Source organism: Phocoena phocoena, chromosome 5 (genome assembly GCF_963924675.1).
Source record: "Phocoena phocoena chromosome 5, mPhoPho1.1, whole genome shotgun sequence".
Classification (NCBI taxonomy): domain Eukaryota; kingdom Metazoa; phylum Chordata; class Mammalia; order Artiodactyla; family Phocoenidae; genus Phocoena; species Phocoena phocoena.
The window spans coordinates 36563726-36581182 of record NC_089223.1 but is presented as its reverse complement, the minus strand read 5'-3'; the positions used below and the strand labels follow the sequence as shown (position 1 = coordinate 36581182).

The 17457-nt window shown below is 35.8% G+C and overlaps 1 protein-coding gene across 5 annotated transcripts in view; it reads left to right on the top strand.

Annotated features, from left to right (window-relative positions):
• The window catches only part of PTPN13 (protein tyrosine phosphatase non-receptor type 13), a 234395-nt gene that overhangs the window by 88138 nt on the left and 128800 nt on the right, over positions 1-17457 (top strand). For all 5 annotated transcript variants that reach the window (XM_065877905.1, XM_065877909.1, XM_065877908.1 and 2 more), the window contains 3 exons: positions 6032-6097; positions 8207-8392; positions 12401-12488. In XM_065877905.1, coding sequence (XP_065733977.1) covers positions 6032-6097; positions 8207-8392; positions 12401-12488 — 340 coding nt within the window. The remainder of the gene's footprint in view (positions 1-6031; positions 6098-8206; positions 8393-12400; positions 12489-17457) is intronic.

Here is a 17457-nt window from a genome sequence, read left to right as displayed (position 1 = left end):
GCTATACTGACAAACTCTCACACAGAAGCATACACATGCACGCTCACAAAAAGAGGAAAAGGGGAAAAAATAATAAATCTTGTTCTCAAAGTCCATCTCCTTAATTTGGGATGATTCGTTGTCTATTCAGGTATTCCACAGATGCAGGGTACATCAAGTTGATTGTGGAGATTTAATCTGCTGCTCCTGAGGCTGCTGGGAGAGATTTCCCTTTCTCTTCTTTGTTCGCACAGCTCACAGGAGCTCAGCTTTGGATTTGGCCCTGCCTCTGAGTGTAGGTTGCTGGAGGGCATCTGTTCTTTGCTCAGATAGGACGGGGTTAAAGGAGCCGCTGATTCGGGGGCTGTGGCTCACTCAGGCTGGGAGGAGGGAGGGGTACGGAGTGCGGGGTGAGCCTGTGCGGCAGAGGCCAGCGTGACGTTGCACCAGCCTGAGGCGCGTGCGTTCTCCCGAGGAAGTTGTCCCTGGATCCCGGGACCCTGGCAGTGGCGGGCTGCACAGGCTCCCCAGAAGGGAGGTGTTGATAGTGACCTGTGCTCGCACACAGGCTTCTTGGTGGTGGCAGCAGCAGCCTTAGCGTCTCGTGCCTGTCTCTAGCTGCGGCTCGCGCCCGTCTCTGGAGCTCCTTTAAGCAGAGCTCTTAATCTCCTCTCCTCATGCACCAGGAAACAAAGAGGGAAGCTGGCTTCACTCTTTTGTATAACAATGCTCTTCTGCATTTCTACATGTCCACATCCTATGTACCAACCATTTCAATCTGCATCTATTGAGAACTTATATATTCTACAGTATATTAGGCCATAGGGTTACAAAGATGAATAAGAAATAGTCCTGGGACTTCCTTGGTGGTACAGTGGTTAAGAATCTGCCTGCCAGTGCAGGGGACACAGGTTCGAACCCTGGTCCGGGAAGATCCTACATGCTGCGGAGCAACTAAGCCCGTGTGCCACAACTACTGAGCCTGAGCTCTAGAGCCCACGTTCCTCAGCAAGAGAAGCCACCGCAATGAGAAGCCCGCACACCGCAACAAACTGTAGCCCCTCCTCGCCGCCTGCATGCAGCATTGAAGACCCAATGCAGCCAAAAATAAATAAATACATTAAAAAAAAAAAGAAATAGTTCTTAACCTCAAAGGGCCAGCAGTGTAATGGACAGATAGAAAAAAAGGAAATTAATGATAGTAATAATAGTAATGGAAATATATACAGTAATAGTGGATCTGTACAAAATATTAAGAGAACACGGAGAGGGGACACATAACCTACATTCAAACCTCAGCTTAAACTCCCCCTGCTTTAAATTTCTTCTATAATCAGAAATAATCTTGTCCTTTTGAATTTCCTTAGCACAAATGTACCACTTCTACTTTGTTTAATAGATGCATACATATATATTCATATAGCTTTCTTCTTAGAGTTCTGATTCTAGGAAAAGTACAACAGATTAAAGCCGTGGTTTTGAATCAGAGGCTGCTTTATCTTCCAGTGGACAGTTGGCAATGTCTTGAGACATTTTTAGTTGTCATAACCGGTGGGAGGGCAGGGGGAAGAGGAGGAAGGTAGTTCTACTGGCATCTAGTGAGTAGAGGCCAGGGGTACTACTGTTATCCTACACAGGATAAATATCCACAGACTGCTGTCCGCAGAAAAGATCCCAAATGTCAGTAGTACAGAGGAGTATAAGCCCTGGTTTAGAGGTCAAGAATATGGCTCTGGAGCCAGAATTTGAATCCCACCCCTAGCACTTAACTACCTGTGTGACCTTGGACAAAAGTTACTTTCTGTCTCTGTAGTTATTGAATAAGCTGGAGTATAAACTGTAAGGTTGACACACAGTAAACGTTATGTACATGCTTGCTGTTGATATTCTTATGTATTAGTATATAGTAGTATTATTGATCCAGAATGAGATATTTATATTTTACCACAATCCCAAGTTTAGTGACTTTCAGAAAAGATGTTGAACGACTAAATGGATAGTTAATTAGCTCTTCTATAAATGGTATCTTCTAGAACCAGTTCCTTTATCGTTTAACCCTGTGTATGAATCATCATTATCAAAAGCAGCCACTTCTACAAGAAACCATCCTGGCTTGCTGTTACACTAAGGGAAAGGAATAGATTTTCTCTGTACTATCCATCAGGAACAGATAGGTACTGAGATCTTTGATACAAATAGGGCCTTGGCAAAGATCACAAAGCAAAAAATTCCCTTGGAAGCTAAATAAATATGCAGTAGAAGTGAGAGGCAGATCAAAACCTTTTTTCAAAAAACTTCTAATGCCTGACTTCTTTTAATATGGGCCATCGTATTCTCCTTTTTTTCTGTTTATGTAAAAAACCAAAGAAACATATGAAGGCCAAATACTTGCCTGTTTTTGAATAATCACTCCTTGTATGACCTTCTCCTTTCCATATGACTGTAACTAAACTATAACCCATTCATTGCTATTTATCAACCAGGTGAACTAAGTGCTCTCAGTGGTATTGCAGCGTTACTGTGTTAATTTAGTTACACCGTAGTATCACTGATCTTCTTTCTGCCTGTATCTTTCAGGTTGCATCAACAGTAAAAACTCTTAGCTTATGAATAATGTATATGGAAGTATTATCCATATTTACTTTATAGATTATTTTGGAATAAATGTAAAAGTAAAGCATTTTTCTTTGTATACTGTACAAACTTTTTCTCAAATATTAATAATATTTCTCTAATATTAGATACCAGATATTGTTATACATTAACAAAGATCTGATGTACCTGGAGTTATTTATTTAACAAAATTTTAAATGATTTTTAAAATATTAAAAATTTTGAACCCATAAAGCACTATCCTAATAAAATAGCAACTATCATTTCTGCATGTTTTTTCTATATATAGATATTTCATATCTATATGTATCAAGCAGGGGTCTCCAGAGAAACCGGATCAATAGGATATGTGTGTTTGTGTGTGTGTGTATATAAAGAGACTCTTATTAGCTCATGTAATTATGGAGGCAGACAAGTCCCAAGGTCTCCAAGGTGAGCCAGCAAGCTGGAGACCCAGGAGAGCCAATGATGTAGTTCTGGTCTGAGAACGAGGTGAACTGAGGGTGTAGTTCCACAATGAAGGCCAACAGGCTCAGGACCCAGGAAGAGCTGGTATTTCGGATCAAATCCAAGGGCAACAAAAAGTTGATGTCCTAGTTTGAAGGCAGTCGGACAGAAAGTTCTTTCTTACCTGGGGGTGGGTAAGCTATTTTGTTCTCTTCAGGCCTTCAAATAATTGGATGAGGACCACCTATATTGGGGAGAGCAGTCTGCATCCAAAAACACTCTCACAGAAACACCCAGAATAATGTTTGACCAAATATCTACGCATCCCATGGTCCAGTCAAGTTGACACATAAAATTAATCATTATACGATATACATAAATGATCAACAGATGTATAATTTTATAACCTAGTTTTAAAAATGATGTTAATAATTTTATATAGTCTTGTATAAAAATTATTAAAATAAAATAACTTAATTAGCCTCCTGACAAGTAAATGTAGTAAAGAATCTTAAAATACTACCAGTATCTCAAAGGATCACAAATCAAAATTAATATATTAAGAGAAATATATTTGAGTATGCAATTAGTCATTTTTGCTAAAGGTATGAAAAATGTTTTTCATATATGAGACTCTTTGAAAAGGTGTTCCCATGTGAGGTTCTTTGAATTCTAAACAGAAATATGATACAAATAGCCTACATCATGCTGCCTTGAACTTTATGCACATTTAATTGAATTCAGTAGGCATGTATTGAATATCTATTATGTACAAGTTCTGTGTTAACTGCTAAGAGGGTTATTAAGATGTGTTAAAAAGGCTTTCTCAAGGACACATCTTAACTATGTTACAGGTAGTATTAGTTAACTGTTTCATTAGAGATACAAATTAAATAATAACCATCTTATAAGGGAATGCTTTATCCTGTTTGAGAAGATTTATATAACATACATAATAGATAACATCATCTCTGGACTATTAATAATGGGTGGAACTTTTATTGACAGATGAAAAAAGAAATTCTTGGTAGGAAGAACTGCTCAAGAAACACTGGGAAAGAGAAAGATTTATTTTGTCAACAGAGAATTATATAGTAGTTTTGAAGTGTGATAGAGGAAGGAGTGATAATTGAAGGAAAACTTAAAAACCTGGAAATGGAGCTAGAGGCAGGTCAGAGTGAGCCTTGCATATCATCATAAAGAATTTGGATTTTGGGGGCTTCCCTGGTGGCACAGTGGTTGAGAGTCCGCCTGCCGATGCAGGGGGCATGGCTTCGTGCCCCAGTCTGGGAAGATCCCACATGCCGCGGAGCGGCTAGGCCCGTGAGCCATGGCCGCTGGGCCTGCACGTCCGGAGCCTGTGCCCCGCAACGGGAGAGGCCACAACAGTGAGAGGCCCGCATACCACACACACACACACAAAAAAAGAATTTGGATTTTTGAAAATTGGGAGCCATGAAAATATTTGAAAAGAGGAAAAACTAATCTGTAATTTAGGAATAATTTAGGAGGCAATACTAGGAATAGATTAAAATGCTGTGAGATTGTAAGGATACCCAGTTTTATTTGTATTTACCTCACCTATATCTAAAGAGGATTTGAGACAGTTTGTATAATTAAAAAATACAGGTGAGAAAATAAGGGCAAAATGAAAAGAAAAAATAAAGACAAGAAAATAAGATGGCCCTGGAGTAAGATTGGTGCAAAAAAATGCTCGTGGTAAGATTATTCAGTACTGGTGGAGATGGGCTAAAAGTCTAGCTCTGAAATCGCTTAACAGGGGAACTGGAGAATGATTACTTATAAGGATTAACTGTCCTCACTTCAGGCTGATAATCTTGCTCCCTGTTTCACAGGGGAAAAAAAGTAGAAGCAATCAGGAGACTTCTCCCAAGATACCACAACTGGACTACCTACATAAATTTTCATATTCTTTGCTTCCCTACTTCAGAAGAACTGTGACAGAGGTGTCAAGCCAACTCCTTCATTTGTGCAGTAGCTTCCACTTCCTCCCGCTTACTCAGCAATGTTCTCCCAACAGTCTCCTCTCTCTTCTGCGGTTCCAGTTTTCCCTGTTGGATCATTCCTACCAGCATAAAATTATGTTGTCCTTTCTTCAGTCTTTAAGAAGCAAACAAACAATGAAAAAGGAATCTTTTCTGACCCAACTTTTTTCTCTTATCTACTGCTACCCCATCCATTCTTAGTAAGAAAAATGCTAATCAAAACTGCAATGAGATTTTTTTTCTCTTTTCAGTTTGGTAAAAATCCAAATCTTCATAACACATTCTATGAATAAGGCTTGTGAAAAAATCATATGTTGCTGGTAGAAATGCAAAATGATAAAACGTCTGTGGGGAAAATCTGACAAAATGTATCAAAACTATAGATGATTTACTCTTTTATTCATAATCTAAGAGAGTCAATTCAAGAGGAATACCTGCACGTACAAAATGACATCACAAGGCTGTTTGCTAAAACATTATTTATAATAGCAAAAGTTTAGGAAAATTCTAATTGCCCATTAATAACAGATCAGTTAAGTAAACAATGCTATAGCCACAAAATGGAGTTCTATGCAGCAGTAAAAAGAATGAGATCTCTAAACATTGATATGGAAATGGCTGTCTTGTTAAATTAAAACTGCAAGGTGTCGTAATTTTTTAAATTTCTGACCTTTTGTAAAAGAAGGGGAAAGTAAGACTATTCATATTTGCTTGAGCTTTCATAAAGAAACTTTAAGTAAGAACTAATAAAATTGATTACTCATAGCAGACAGTCTAGAAAGTTGCGGGGAAAAAAAAAAGTCTGTTCTGATCATTTCCAGTCTTATTTTCTGTTTTAAGCTCTCACATACTTTAATGCAAAATATGAAATGATGATTTTCTCAAATCATGTGTTGCACTCTCTTTGGAGCAAAGTCATGAATATATAGTACTTGCTAAATTAAGTTTTTACATAAAATGATTTTTTTTTTAAATTCTGTTCCTAGATCCATATTTATTCTCTTGGAATGGCATTGTATTGGGGGGCTGATCATGAAGTACCTCAGAGCCAAGTAAGTCAAGTTGTCACATTTGTACAACTTTACACTTTTTAAGAAGTTCTGTGTATTTATGTGTTCTACAGTGTGTTGTCAGGCACACCAGTGTTTCTATACTGGTTGTTCACATTAATAATGTCACACTCTCAGAATGAAATAATAAAGTACTAAATTATTTTTCTTAGACTGTTCTTAGAATTATAGCAGTCACTACCTGTTTCAACAGTTCACTCTGCGAAATATAGTAGCGTCTTCAAAATTATAGCGAGAGAAATGGGAGTCCACTTTATTTCTTTTAATTTAATGACTGATAAAGGGGGATTGTAAATTTCTTTGATGATTCATTCTTGAACAGGAAGTGATAACCTTTTTTGATGCAAAAACTGTAGGAATAATAGTAGCTCTAACTATGTCTCAGAGTTTATACTTCATTACTTTTTCTCTTGTCACTTCAAAATCATACTTCACTACTCCTGCAGCAGCAGACACAGATATTAAAGTAACTTGTGGGGTCTTAGGCTCTGATGATCATTGGGCTGCTTCTAGTCTTTATTTTCTAAAATAACTGTTTTCCTGAAGACACAATAGTAAACATAGTAATAAATATAATCAAAAATTTAAAAATAACTATTTCATCAAAGATGTAGCATACAGAATTGTGTCATTTTAGGCATTTAGGACTCCAAACAAAAGTAACTAAGTGTGTTTTTGTTTTTTGTTTTTTGTTTATCAAATTAAGAAACAGTAAGTATTTTAGGCTTTTATTCTAAAATTCAGACATCTTAAGATCCATGAAAAATGAATGATAGTCTTCAACTTGGTTTGGTTTCATTTTACATCATGAAAAATACTGTATATTTACTTTCCTCAGTTTCAATTCTATAAATATAAATGAGAAACTTAAATTATTACTGGAAATAATAGGGTCATTTTATAGAACCTAACTTACATGTAAAATGTGATCACAGCCTATAATTTAACACTTTCTCTTTTCTGGTAACTGAAAATAAAGTCAATATATCTATAATGTGTAAATTGGATGGGAAGTACAAACATTTACTTCTATTTTACTGTCAGATATCATAACTGTTTTGGAAATATTTAATATTAATTCAGAAGTATTTATTAAGCACCTACCTTATGTCAGACACTGTACCAGACACTAGGAATATAATGTCCCAAGTCTGTGGAGTCCTATCACAGGTACAGACAACCAAAATAACCAATTACAATGCAATGTGACAAATGCTATGTTAGGGAAAATGGAGGGTGCTATGGAAGACCAAGCATTGGAGCCTCTAACTAGACTTGGAGGGTTAGAATAGGTTTATTAAAGGACATTGCTGCTAAGCTGAGCTCTAAAATATGAAATATAATACCCAAATGGATGAGAAGTGGAAGGGAAGGGTCACAGGTAAAGCATATGTTTAAACCAAAGTGGATGTACCAGTTCAAACTCCCATAAGCAATGCTTTTCTCCTCACCACTACTTCGTATTATCAGTCTTTTATTTTAACCATTCTACTGAGTATATATATATAGTGGCTTCTTTCTGTGGTTTTAATTTGCATTTCTTGGTATTATTGGACATTTAGATATAATATTCTATAAATTATGTCAACTAATTAAAAAAAAACCTCACATTTTGGCTTCTGTTTCACCAGCATAATGACAACTTATATTTAAATGACCTTGAGTCATTGCAGTATTTGAAATCTCTTCTAAGTTATCATGAGTGTCAAATTACATTAAATTTATATCAAATATATTCCTTTTTTGAAATGTTAGGAAATTGTTTATTCCCCCCAAGTAGTGTATATATATAAACTGCTTACCAAAATACTTGGATAACCAAAACATTCCATTTCTTAATCATACCAAAACACCTCAGAGTTTTTCTGTAATACCTCCTACCTTAGGAGATGTCTGTTAACCAACTTCTGCTAATAAAATTTTTGGATTATAAAAATGTAAAATGCAGTCAAATGTACATGCTACTAGGTAAGAAATTTATTTCCTCCAGGTGTGTTTGGTGTGGTTCCTGTGACTCTTGGAATGGTTTCTCTCATGTTAGTTAGATTTACTCACACTTGCCAACATTACCTTTTCTTTCTTTGTATGCAGCCTATCAAGCTTGGAGATCATCTCAACAGTATACTGCTTGGAATGTGTGAGGATGTTATTTATGCTCGGGTTTCTGTTCGGACTGTCCTGGACGCTTGCAGTGCCCACATTAGGAATAGCAATTGTGCACCTTCATTTTCCTACGTGAAGCAGTTGGTAAAACTGGTTCTGGGAAATCTTTCTGGGGTAAGCCACAGTTCCAATTGGTTCCTATAGTCATACTTTAAAATTTAGTAGCATTTCACAAAATTTTCTTTAAATATGGATAGCATTTTCTCAGTGAAGACTAGGAACAGGAGATTGAATTTCAGGTTCTAATGTTAATTGTTTATTTGAAACAGTACTTAAAAATCTAGAAGCCCATTGCAATAATTTAGTCTCCTACATTTTATGGGAGTTAGTCTGTTTTTAGAACTTTATTCTAGCAGGTATTATAGAATCACAGCATGTTAGAACTGAGAAGTCTTCTTTACTCTTTTCTTACATCTTTTCCTATGGAGCTTTCAGTAAGTGATTCTACCTACTGTGAAAGTCGTATGGACGTGCAAAATGGGTTTTAGAATTATTTAAGTGCACTTTCTGTTGCTTTATACCTCTTTCTTGCTCACTTATTAGTCTGGACCTCTTAGGTATTCTCAAACCCTCCCTACCTTCTTTGGACATTGGCACCTGGTATGTAAGAGGGATGCATGCTTGGATCCCTACTAGATTGTCCCAAAACTGGGACTCCTTTATTTTCTCTCTTGTCTTAGATATGAAGAATCCCAGGACTAACAATCTCTATATCTAATAGTCCCATTGCTGCATTTCTTAAGCTATATTCTATCCCATTTGCTCCAGTTTGGGACCCGCCCCCTTGGTTTTTGATATTTGATGTAGGTCTAAACTTTATCTGCTCTGACCCTTTAGGTTATGGTGCCTGAGTCCCCCTCCTTTATGTAGGCTTTGGATAGATTTACCGCTGTCACACAGGGTTCTTGCTGGCTTCCTCTTAATTCCTCATCCCTAAGGGTTTAGTTCTGCCGTCTTAACCAGGATGTCGTATGGCTGTCAGGGGTATATCCAAATTCCACATGCTTTGCCAGTTGATAAGAAACAGGCTCATAAAGTCTTCTAGGCAGATGGTTTGTAAACTGTACCCCAAGGAGCCTTTGCGATTCTGTAGTCAGAGGAAGGGAGGTAGTAGAGGCTAAGTGAAGAGAGTTCTCGGCTGTTTATTTCCCCTCCTTAACTAGAGCTGATTTATTTGTTTATATTCCTGTATGTGATTTTTTTTTTTTTGGAACAAAGATAAAGCTACTAAAACTTTGATCTTCTATTCAGACCAAAGTTTCCCAGATATTTTGAAATATATTTTTGTTTAAAAAATTTTCTCGGCCTTCCCTGGTGGCGCAGTGGTTGAGAGTCCGCCTGCCGATGCAGGGGACACGGGTTCGTGCCCCGGTCTGGGAAGATCCCACATGCCGCGGAGCGGCTGGGCCCGTGAGCCATGGCCGCTGAGCCTGCGCGTCCGGAGCCTGTCCTCCGCAACGGGAGAGGCCACAACAGTGAGAGGTCCGCGTAACGCATAAAAAAAAAAAAAAAAAAAAAAAAAAATTTTCTCTATGGTCAAATAAAGTTGAGGAAAAACTATTTTAGGAAAATTAAGCATATTTTCACCGTAGAACTTCCCAGAGCCTTTAATACACTAAGTTGTATTACTAACCCTCAAGAGGGATAGGCACACAGGTGAAACATTTCCCAAACTTACATTGGCCTTTTTTCACAGATCTTCTCATAATACTGATATTCTGTAAAAACTCGCTCTGAGGAACGTTGATCTGTACTAACTCCTTCACTTTATGGGACTTATGTTTCCTATTAATCAGCCAGGGATTTAAAAGCTATGAGATTTTGAGGGGAAAGGATACAAGTAATGACTGGGTTGAAAGATAGCACTTTGAGCTGGATCCTGTAGACTAGATAGAAAGGGTAATCCAGGCAGAGGGAAGTAAACTTGCACAAATGCTGTGAGATGGGAAAGAGCAGGATGTTTGAGGAACAGTAATAAGTCTGATATGGGGTGTGCTGTGGGGTTGTTTAGTGGGAGAGAAGAATAGAAAGGTCAGTTGGAATCAGCATGTAGAGAGCCTGCCTTTCTAAGTAGAAATAATAACACTCCCTTCATCCATTGCTCTTGCCAGTCTCCTGGACATCACTGGGCAGAAGTAACTCTCACAGCTACCTTTTTTTTTTTTTTTTTTTTTGCGGTACGCGGGCCTGTCACTGTTGTGGCCTCTCCTGTTGCAGAGCACAGGCTCCCGACGCGCAGGCTCAGCAACCATGGCTTACGGGCCCAGCCGCTCTGTGGCATGTGGGATCTTCCCGGACTGGGGCACAAACCTGCGTCCCCTGCATCAGCAGGCGGACTCTCAACCACTGCGCCACCAGGGAAGCCCACAGCTACCATTTTTTAAGTGTTTACTTTGTGCCAGGCACTGTGCTGAATGACTTATGTGCTTTTTCACATTTATTCATCACAACCCCAGGTTGCAAGAGATAATTTCATCCTCATTTTAGAGATAATGAAACTGGGGCTCAAATAGATTAAATAACTTGCCCATGGCCACACACATGGTAAATGACAGAGACACAATTGGAATCTGGATCTCTCTGACCCCAAAGCCATTAGCTGTCAGCCATTATGCTCCTTGGAAGCTGTCATTGCCTCCAGTCGCTGACAGAACGAGTTAGTCTTTCACTCAGTGTGAAATTCACTACAAGTGACTATAATTCTTACTTACTTACTTAAAATTAATTAGCATAGAGTAAAAGTCAGTAGTCCAGCTTAGTTGTCCTGGGTTTTCCACTGATTTATATAGCATGTTTGACCTCAATTTTACTTACCTGTAAAATAGGAATAATGGTACATACCATCCACCCATATTACTGAACAGTTTTGAAAATAATTATTTCAATGTTGATGAGCTGCTTCAAGGTCCTTAGAATTTTTCCTTGCTATTTCTCCCTTTATTGTAATATGAAGATAATAATAATATATACCACACGAGGTTTTTGGATAATTAACATAAAGTATTGTAAAGCCCTTAAGGTAGTGCCTGCTTTATAGTAATTGCTCAGTAAATGACAACTATTATTAATAGTAGTGTCAATGCAGGAATTCACAAAGATGATACAGGATTTTATCTCTTCAGTTACTGCCAATATAGTGCAATGTGGACCAGTATTATTTATATAACTTAAATGATAACATCATTTCAGAAATAGTTCCATTTAAGTCTTCTTATAGGTAGGAAGCATAATACCTCGAATACTACCTTAAATGGATTTTTAATGCATACTTAAATAAGTTTCACTCATGGAGGAATATTAAAATGTGTGTGTGTGTGTGTGTGTGTGTGTGTGTAAACAGATAAGTGTGCATGTTCTTGGTGCCAGAGTTAAGTAATTTCTCTTCACCATTCTCTCTCCTTACATTTATTTCTTGAAGTTTCTACTCTAATTGATCAGCTGAATAAACTCAGTATTCTAACATTTCACCCCTTGTAATGTGGAATTTGATGTGCTTTGTTTTAAACAAGTGCCCTCGGTTGAAGTTATTAAAGTTTAAGACTACTTAAACGTTTTGTTCTAAAGTGTCTCAAAAGAGCATTGATTTAAATTTGTCATCCCTCAATATGTCTATTTAGTTTAAAATATTTCTCAAATGTAATTTCTGGCAGGCAAAATCTAGAAAATTATTTTCGAAAATAATTTAAATCAGCACCCTCAGTGCATAGTTGCAATTAGGAGAGAGCTTTATCATACCAGAATTAATATGGTTTTAAAATTATAGTCACACTTGAGAGGTGAAAGTGGTTATCAGTTTGGAAAAAAAAAGAATACTTCAAGTGTGTTGTTTTGAAATGGAACTCATTTTAACTACTTTAATTTGGCTAATTTTGTTCCCTAGTTAGCAGATTCGTCTTTGACAGATGTTTCTTGGCTTTTATTTCCTGAAGATGAATTGGCCAAAACTAAGCTACATAAATCTTATCCAAGGAATATATATTAACAATAGCAGACTTGGAGTGTTTTTACTTAAATGTTATCCTCTCCAAAAATTATCTAACTGGTGTCATTCTGTAGACAATTACCATGAAAATAAAAGGGAGATTCTATTGTCAAACTTGACTTTTGATTACCTATGTACAGACGGATCAGCTTTCCCGTAACAGTGAGCAAAAGCCTGATCGAAGCCAGACTATCCGAGACCGATTGAGAGGAAAAGGATTACCAACAGGTAAGAGTATATTAATAGGAAACTTTTAGGCTTTAACCTTAGTTATTGTTTCCTTTACAAAATCATACTTAACCTAGCTTGGAAATCTGGTAATTGTGACCATAATCATAACATAAGTGTGCAAAGTGGAGGCACCGTACAGATAAGGAATGCTATGTGTATTAATATATAAATCCACAATAGTTATGCAGAAAATGTTAATACAATCAGGACACCATGGTAAATAATTTCTTTCCCAGTATTGTTATTGTAGCAATAATATCATTTTTTACTTTATCATGGTATTTTGTATTAAAAATACATTTTAAAGTACGACAAAACACATATTTATGAACATAAATGCTACTAAAACAAAGGTTTCAGAAAGCAACATTATTCTTGTTGCATACTGTTATTTTCTAATCTGTTTCTTTTTTTAATGCTAATCGCACCCCACTAAATTGATTTTATGACCAACGAATTTCATGACTTAGAGTTACCAAATACTAACTTAGGTTATATGATGCTGACTAAGTAGAGACTGATGAAGAGTGGTTTTGCTATTTGCCAGTAGCATTAGATAATTATAGGTTCTACATAGTTATTAAATTGATTTTTTAAGGAAATGAATAGAAATTCAAAACACAAGAAATGGAAGTAGAAAAACTAAATTTTTATCTGAAAGCTTATTTTTCAGTGGTAAGTTTCAAGCTTGGCTTATTTATAAAATGAACTTTTGTTTTTGTTGATTATCTTTGTTCTCTTTTCATCAAGCAATATTGATAATTATAACTTAAACATTAACAAAAATATTTTGTGGGTGAAATATTTTATTGTCTTAAGTCTTGAAGCTGGGGTTAAAGTAAATGTAAATATTGCTTAAATATATTCTAATAAAACATTCTAATTGATATAGTCAGATTAAAATGTTAAGATGTTTAACTGCTTAATTAGATAATCAGAGCACAGCTATCTTATTTAAAACCTATGAGAAACTCTCATTGTGAAAACTAAATATAGACATTTGATTATCCGGACTAAAAGTTTTGCAGAATTCAGAACTCATGTCTGAGAGGGAAGGATATGCCCTAAGCAAGTGTACTGCTTATCTTAAGAAGTCAAAGAAAAGAAATGAAATCATTTCTAATGGAGTGATTCTGTAATAATGCAGTTAGTTCTGTGTCTGTTTTGGTACTTTCATTTTATTTATTGAGAATAAGGATTGTTTTTCTGAAAAGGTACTTAGCTTTCATATCATCAATATAGTCAATTTACTTCGGGTTACATAAAGTTGTTTCTAATACATATATTATTAGTTTATGCATGGGTCAAAAAAGAAGGCAGACTTTGCTTAACTTAGTTTTTACAATGCTTTGATGGCAATTTAAAAAAAAGTATTTTTAACCCTTCCTTGTGTTTTCTTACTATACTTACGTCCTTATATATATAGACACCTTCCTCTCATAGGTAAAAATCTGTTTTCTTTTATCTTAAAACAATACTAGGATTTGAGGTAAGATATCATGTAAACCTTGGTGCTAAGAATAGCAGCACTTTGTTAATCTATCAAATTTTGAATCAGTTCCCTGTTTTAGAATAGAATGAGTCTTTTTCAAGGAGACACAATGAATTTTTTTTTTTTGGCTGCGTTGGGTCTTCGTTGCTGTGTGCAGGCTTTCTCTAGTTGCAGAGAGTGGGGGCTACTCTTTGTTGCGGTGCTCGGGCTTCTCATTGCCGTGGCTTCTCTTGTTGTGGAGCACGGGCTCTAGGCACGTGGGCTTCAGTAGTTGCAGCACGCAGGCTCAGTAGTTGCAGCACATGAGCCCTAGAGCATGAGGGCTTCAGTAGTTGCGGCACATGGGCTCAGTAGTTGCGGTACTCAGGCTCTAGAGCACAGCCTCAGTAGTTGTGGCACATGGACTTAGTTGCTCCACGGCATGTAGGATCTTCCCGGACCAGGGATCGAACCCATGTCCTCTGCATTGGCAGGCAGATTCTTAACCACTGCGCCACCAGGGAGGTCCACAGTGAATACTTTAATAAGTAAACATTAGATTTAAAAGAAATTATTTGTTTCTCTTATTTATCATCTTTATATTTCTTCCTCCCTTCTTATTCTCCTCTTATCTCCCTTTCTCCCCTCCTCCTTGCTTCCTTATTTCTCTTTCCTGTTCTTTCTCTCTTTTTGTAGTTCCCTTCTGTCATCTCCTGCTGTCATTAAGTGGCCAGGATATGAAATTGAAGTTTGTATGCTTGGTTGTTACTTGTTGATTTAGTAAATATGTTATACTATTATAAATTTTTAAAGATAGTTTGTTTTTTCTAAGAATAAAAAATGTTCCCAAATATATGAGACCCCCCCATTCTATCCCTCTTCATCATGAATCTACAGAATCTGCAGAAAAAGATCACCCCGCCAGATTTAGTTTATCAAATTTTAAAGACTCACAAGTGTTAACATAGTTTAGATTATATTACTTTCAATGATTCAGAGTCTTATTGTTTCAGACATCAATTGTTATGTAACATTTTAGAGGTAGCAATAGAGATTGAAATGAATCTATGCCAACTCTATAACATACTTTTTTTTTTTACTGGTAAGTTATTTTGTTTTATTTTTTTAATTTTGTATTGGAGTATAGTTGATTAACAGTGTTGTGTTAGTTTCAGGTGTACAGCAAAGTGATTCAGTTATATCAATACATACACATGTGTCTATTCTTTTTCAAATTCTTTTCCCATTTAGGTTATTACAGAGTATTGAGCAGAGTTCCCTGTGATATACAGTAATTCCTTGTTGGTTATACATTTTATCTATAGCATATTTTAAATAGCAGGTTATTTACTTGTCATTTACATATATACATATATTTGTGAAAACCATATACAAAATTAAGCTTCCTGGACACATAGATGCTAGAGATGGGGACAATCCACTATTAAGCATGTTAGTTTTTGTACATGTTAAATGAATGTTTGTTGATTGAATGAGTATGAGAAAAAGTTTTATAAAAATATTAGATATAGTAATACATTTGTAATAAAATGTTAATGGTTCTGAAAAGAAATATATGAGACTATGATTTAATTTTTTAGATAGCCTATTTTAAGCATTAAGTTGTGTGCAGAGTAAAAAATAAACTGGTAGTTTAGTTCACCATCTTGGCTCATGTTATTAGACTATTTTATTATAACAACAAATGTATCAGAAGTTTTAAACCAAAGTATTAATGCCTTTTATCTATGACTTTGTTTTTGTAATATTAAGACTTAGTATTACTGTCTAATAGTGCTCTAGAATTCTTATGACTAATAGACTGTCCAAATGCAGATAATCTAGAAGTGACTGTAGTAACTTAAGAAAATTAACAGAGAAATCTGTAAATAGACTGTCCATAGATTTTAATTCTCTAATAATCCTATCTTCTTATTGGAGAGTACAATCTCACCAATATCTAAACTCAAGAGAATTTGTAAGGAATTACAATGTGTCACTCAGGATAAACCTAAATTAGTTCCTGTAGTTGGGGTAGAACTAGAGGTCCTTATACTTAAAGAAACAATAGCCTTTTGGATCCTCAGCCTGTCTTAGCCGTTGCTTACTGCTAAGCAGTAAGGAAAATATTACTGCTCAAAGTCTCTTTTAATTTATCTTTAATAAATTTGTAAAACCACATCTCAAGGACAGAATCCACACAGTATACTAATTACAGACATTACCAGACAGAAGCAATTAGGAACTAATAGTCAGTGGCACACACTTATTAATATAACTCTTAAGATTAAAAAAATTAACTCATGAAGAAGAAATATTCTTCAGGACACTGGTGTTACCTTTGGGCAGTGTCAGTTCTTAACTGTCAGTGGTCACTTGCAGCAACGCAACGTTGTCGTATTACATTAGTAGTAAGGCATTCTCTTTGATGCAGACCAACCTAAAGCCTTTATGTAGTGATAACTTAGTTTATTACATTCCTGACTACTGTTCTCAATAAATAAAATGTCAAGATGGGCAGTGAGATACAGAATTAGACTAAAAGAAGTAAGCAATTTTAGACATAATGCCTCATATCTAAGTGATCTGATTGTTCAACTAAAACTTAACAATAAAAATTTTCATTTATGAGTAAATGACCATAAAAGGTCTCTCCTTACATCTTACCTCTGAGATCTGTTACAGAAGCTAAGGCCTAAACTAGTGGGCTGTGTGCCTCCACTCTGTTATATAATACTGTCAATGCTGATAAAAGCTTCACTAAGCAGAAAGAAATCAAACATTTCCTGCCAAGAAAGCTTAAGGTGGAAACCTACACCTTGATCAGATCAGCATGATAGTGCTTCAGAACTTGGGTGTATTGATAATATCATGTTTCTTTTTTTATGTACCTGAACACATTTGTGAAGACAGATGGGGAATTGGGGAGCCTCTTTTAATACTGAAATGTCATTTTGAAGTTAGCTTCTAAGAGATGCTGTGAATTTTTTGAGACTCAGTGTGAGGAGAAAGATGAATGATGATATCCCATTAAGGATAATGTTCATCATAAATAACAAAAATAGTTAAAACACAATGTACTTTACAAGGAAGATTTTTTCAATTTAATTTAATAACTGGAATGTTATATTATGAATACTCTTTATGATCTTAAAATCTTTTATTCATAGCTCTTCAACATTTATTTATTGTTTGCCATTTACTTTTTAGCAAACTACACACCCTCTGAAAGAAAATGTTTGTGGTTTCATTTTAAATTTGAATACTTATAATTGTATATAATCTAATGTTGTCTATAAACTGTTTCTGAACTCAGAGCATCTTTAAAGGTGGAAAAATCTACCTATAGTCACTAATTGTTCTGTTCTGAATAACTTGATTTTTTAAATTATAGAACCTAAAACTTTTCCAGGAGATCTTTTGATTTCTGGTTTTATGACTTTCTCTCAAAATAAATTCTCCCTCAGATAATTATATGCTGAGAAAAATAAAATA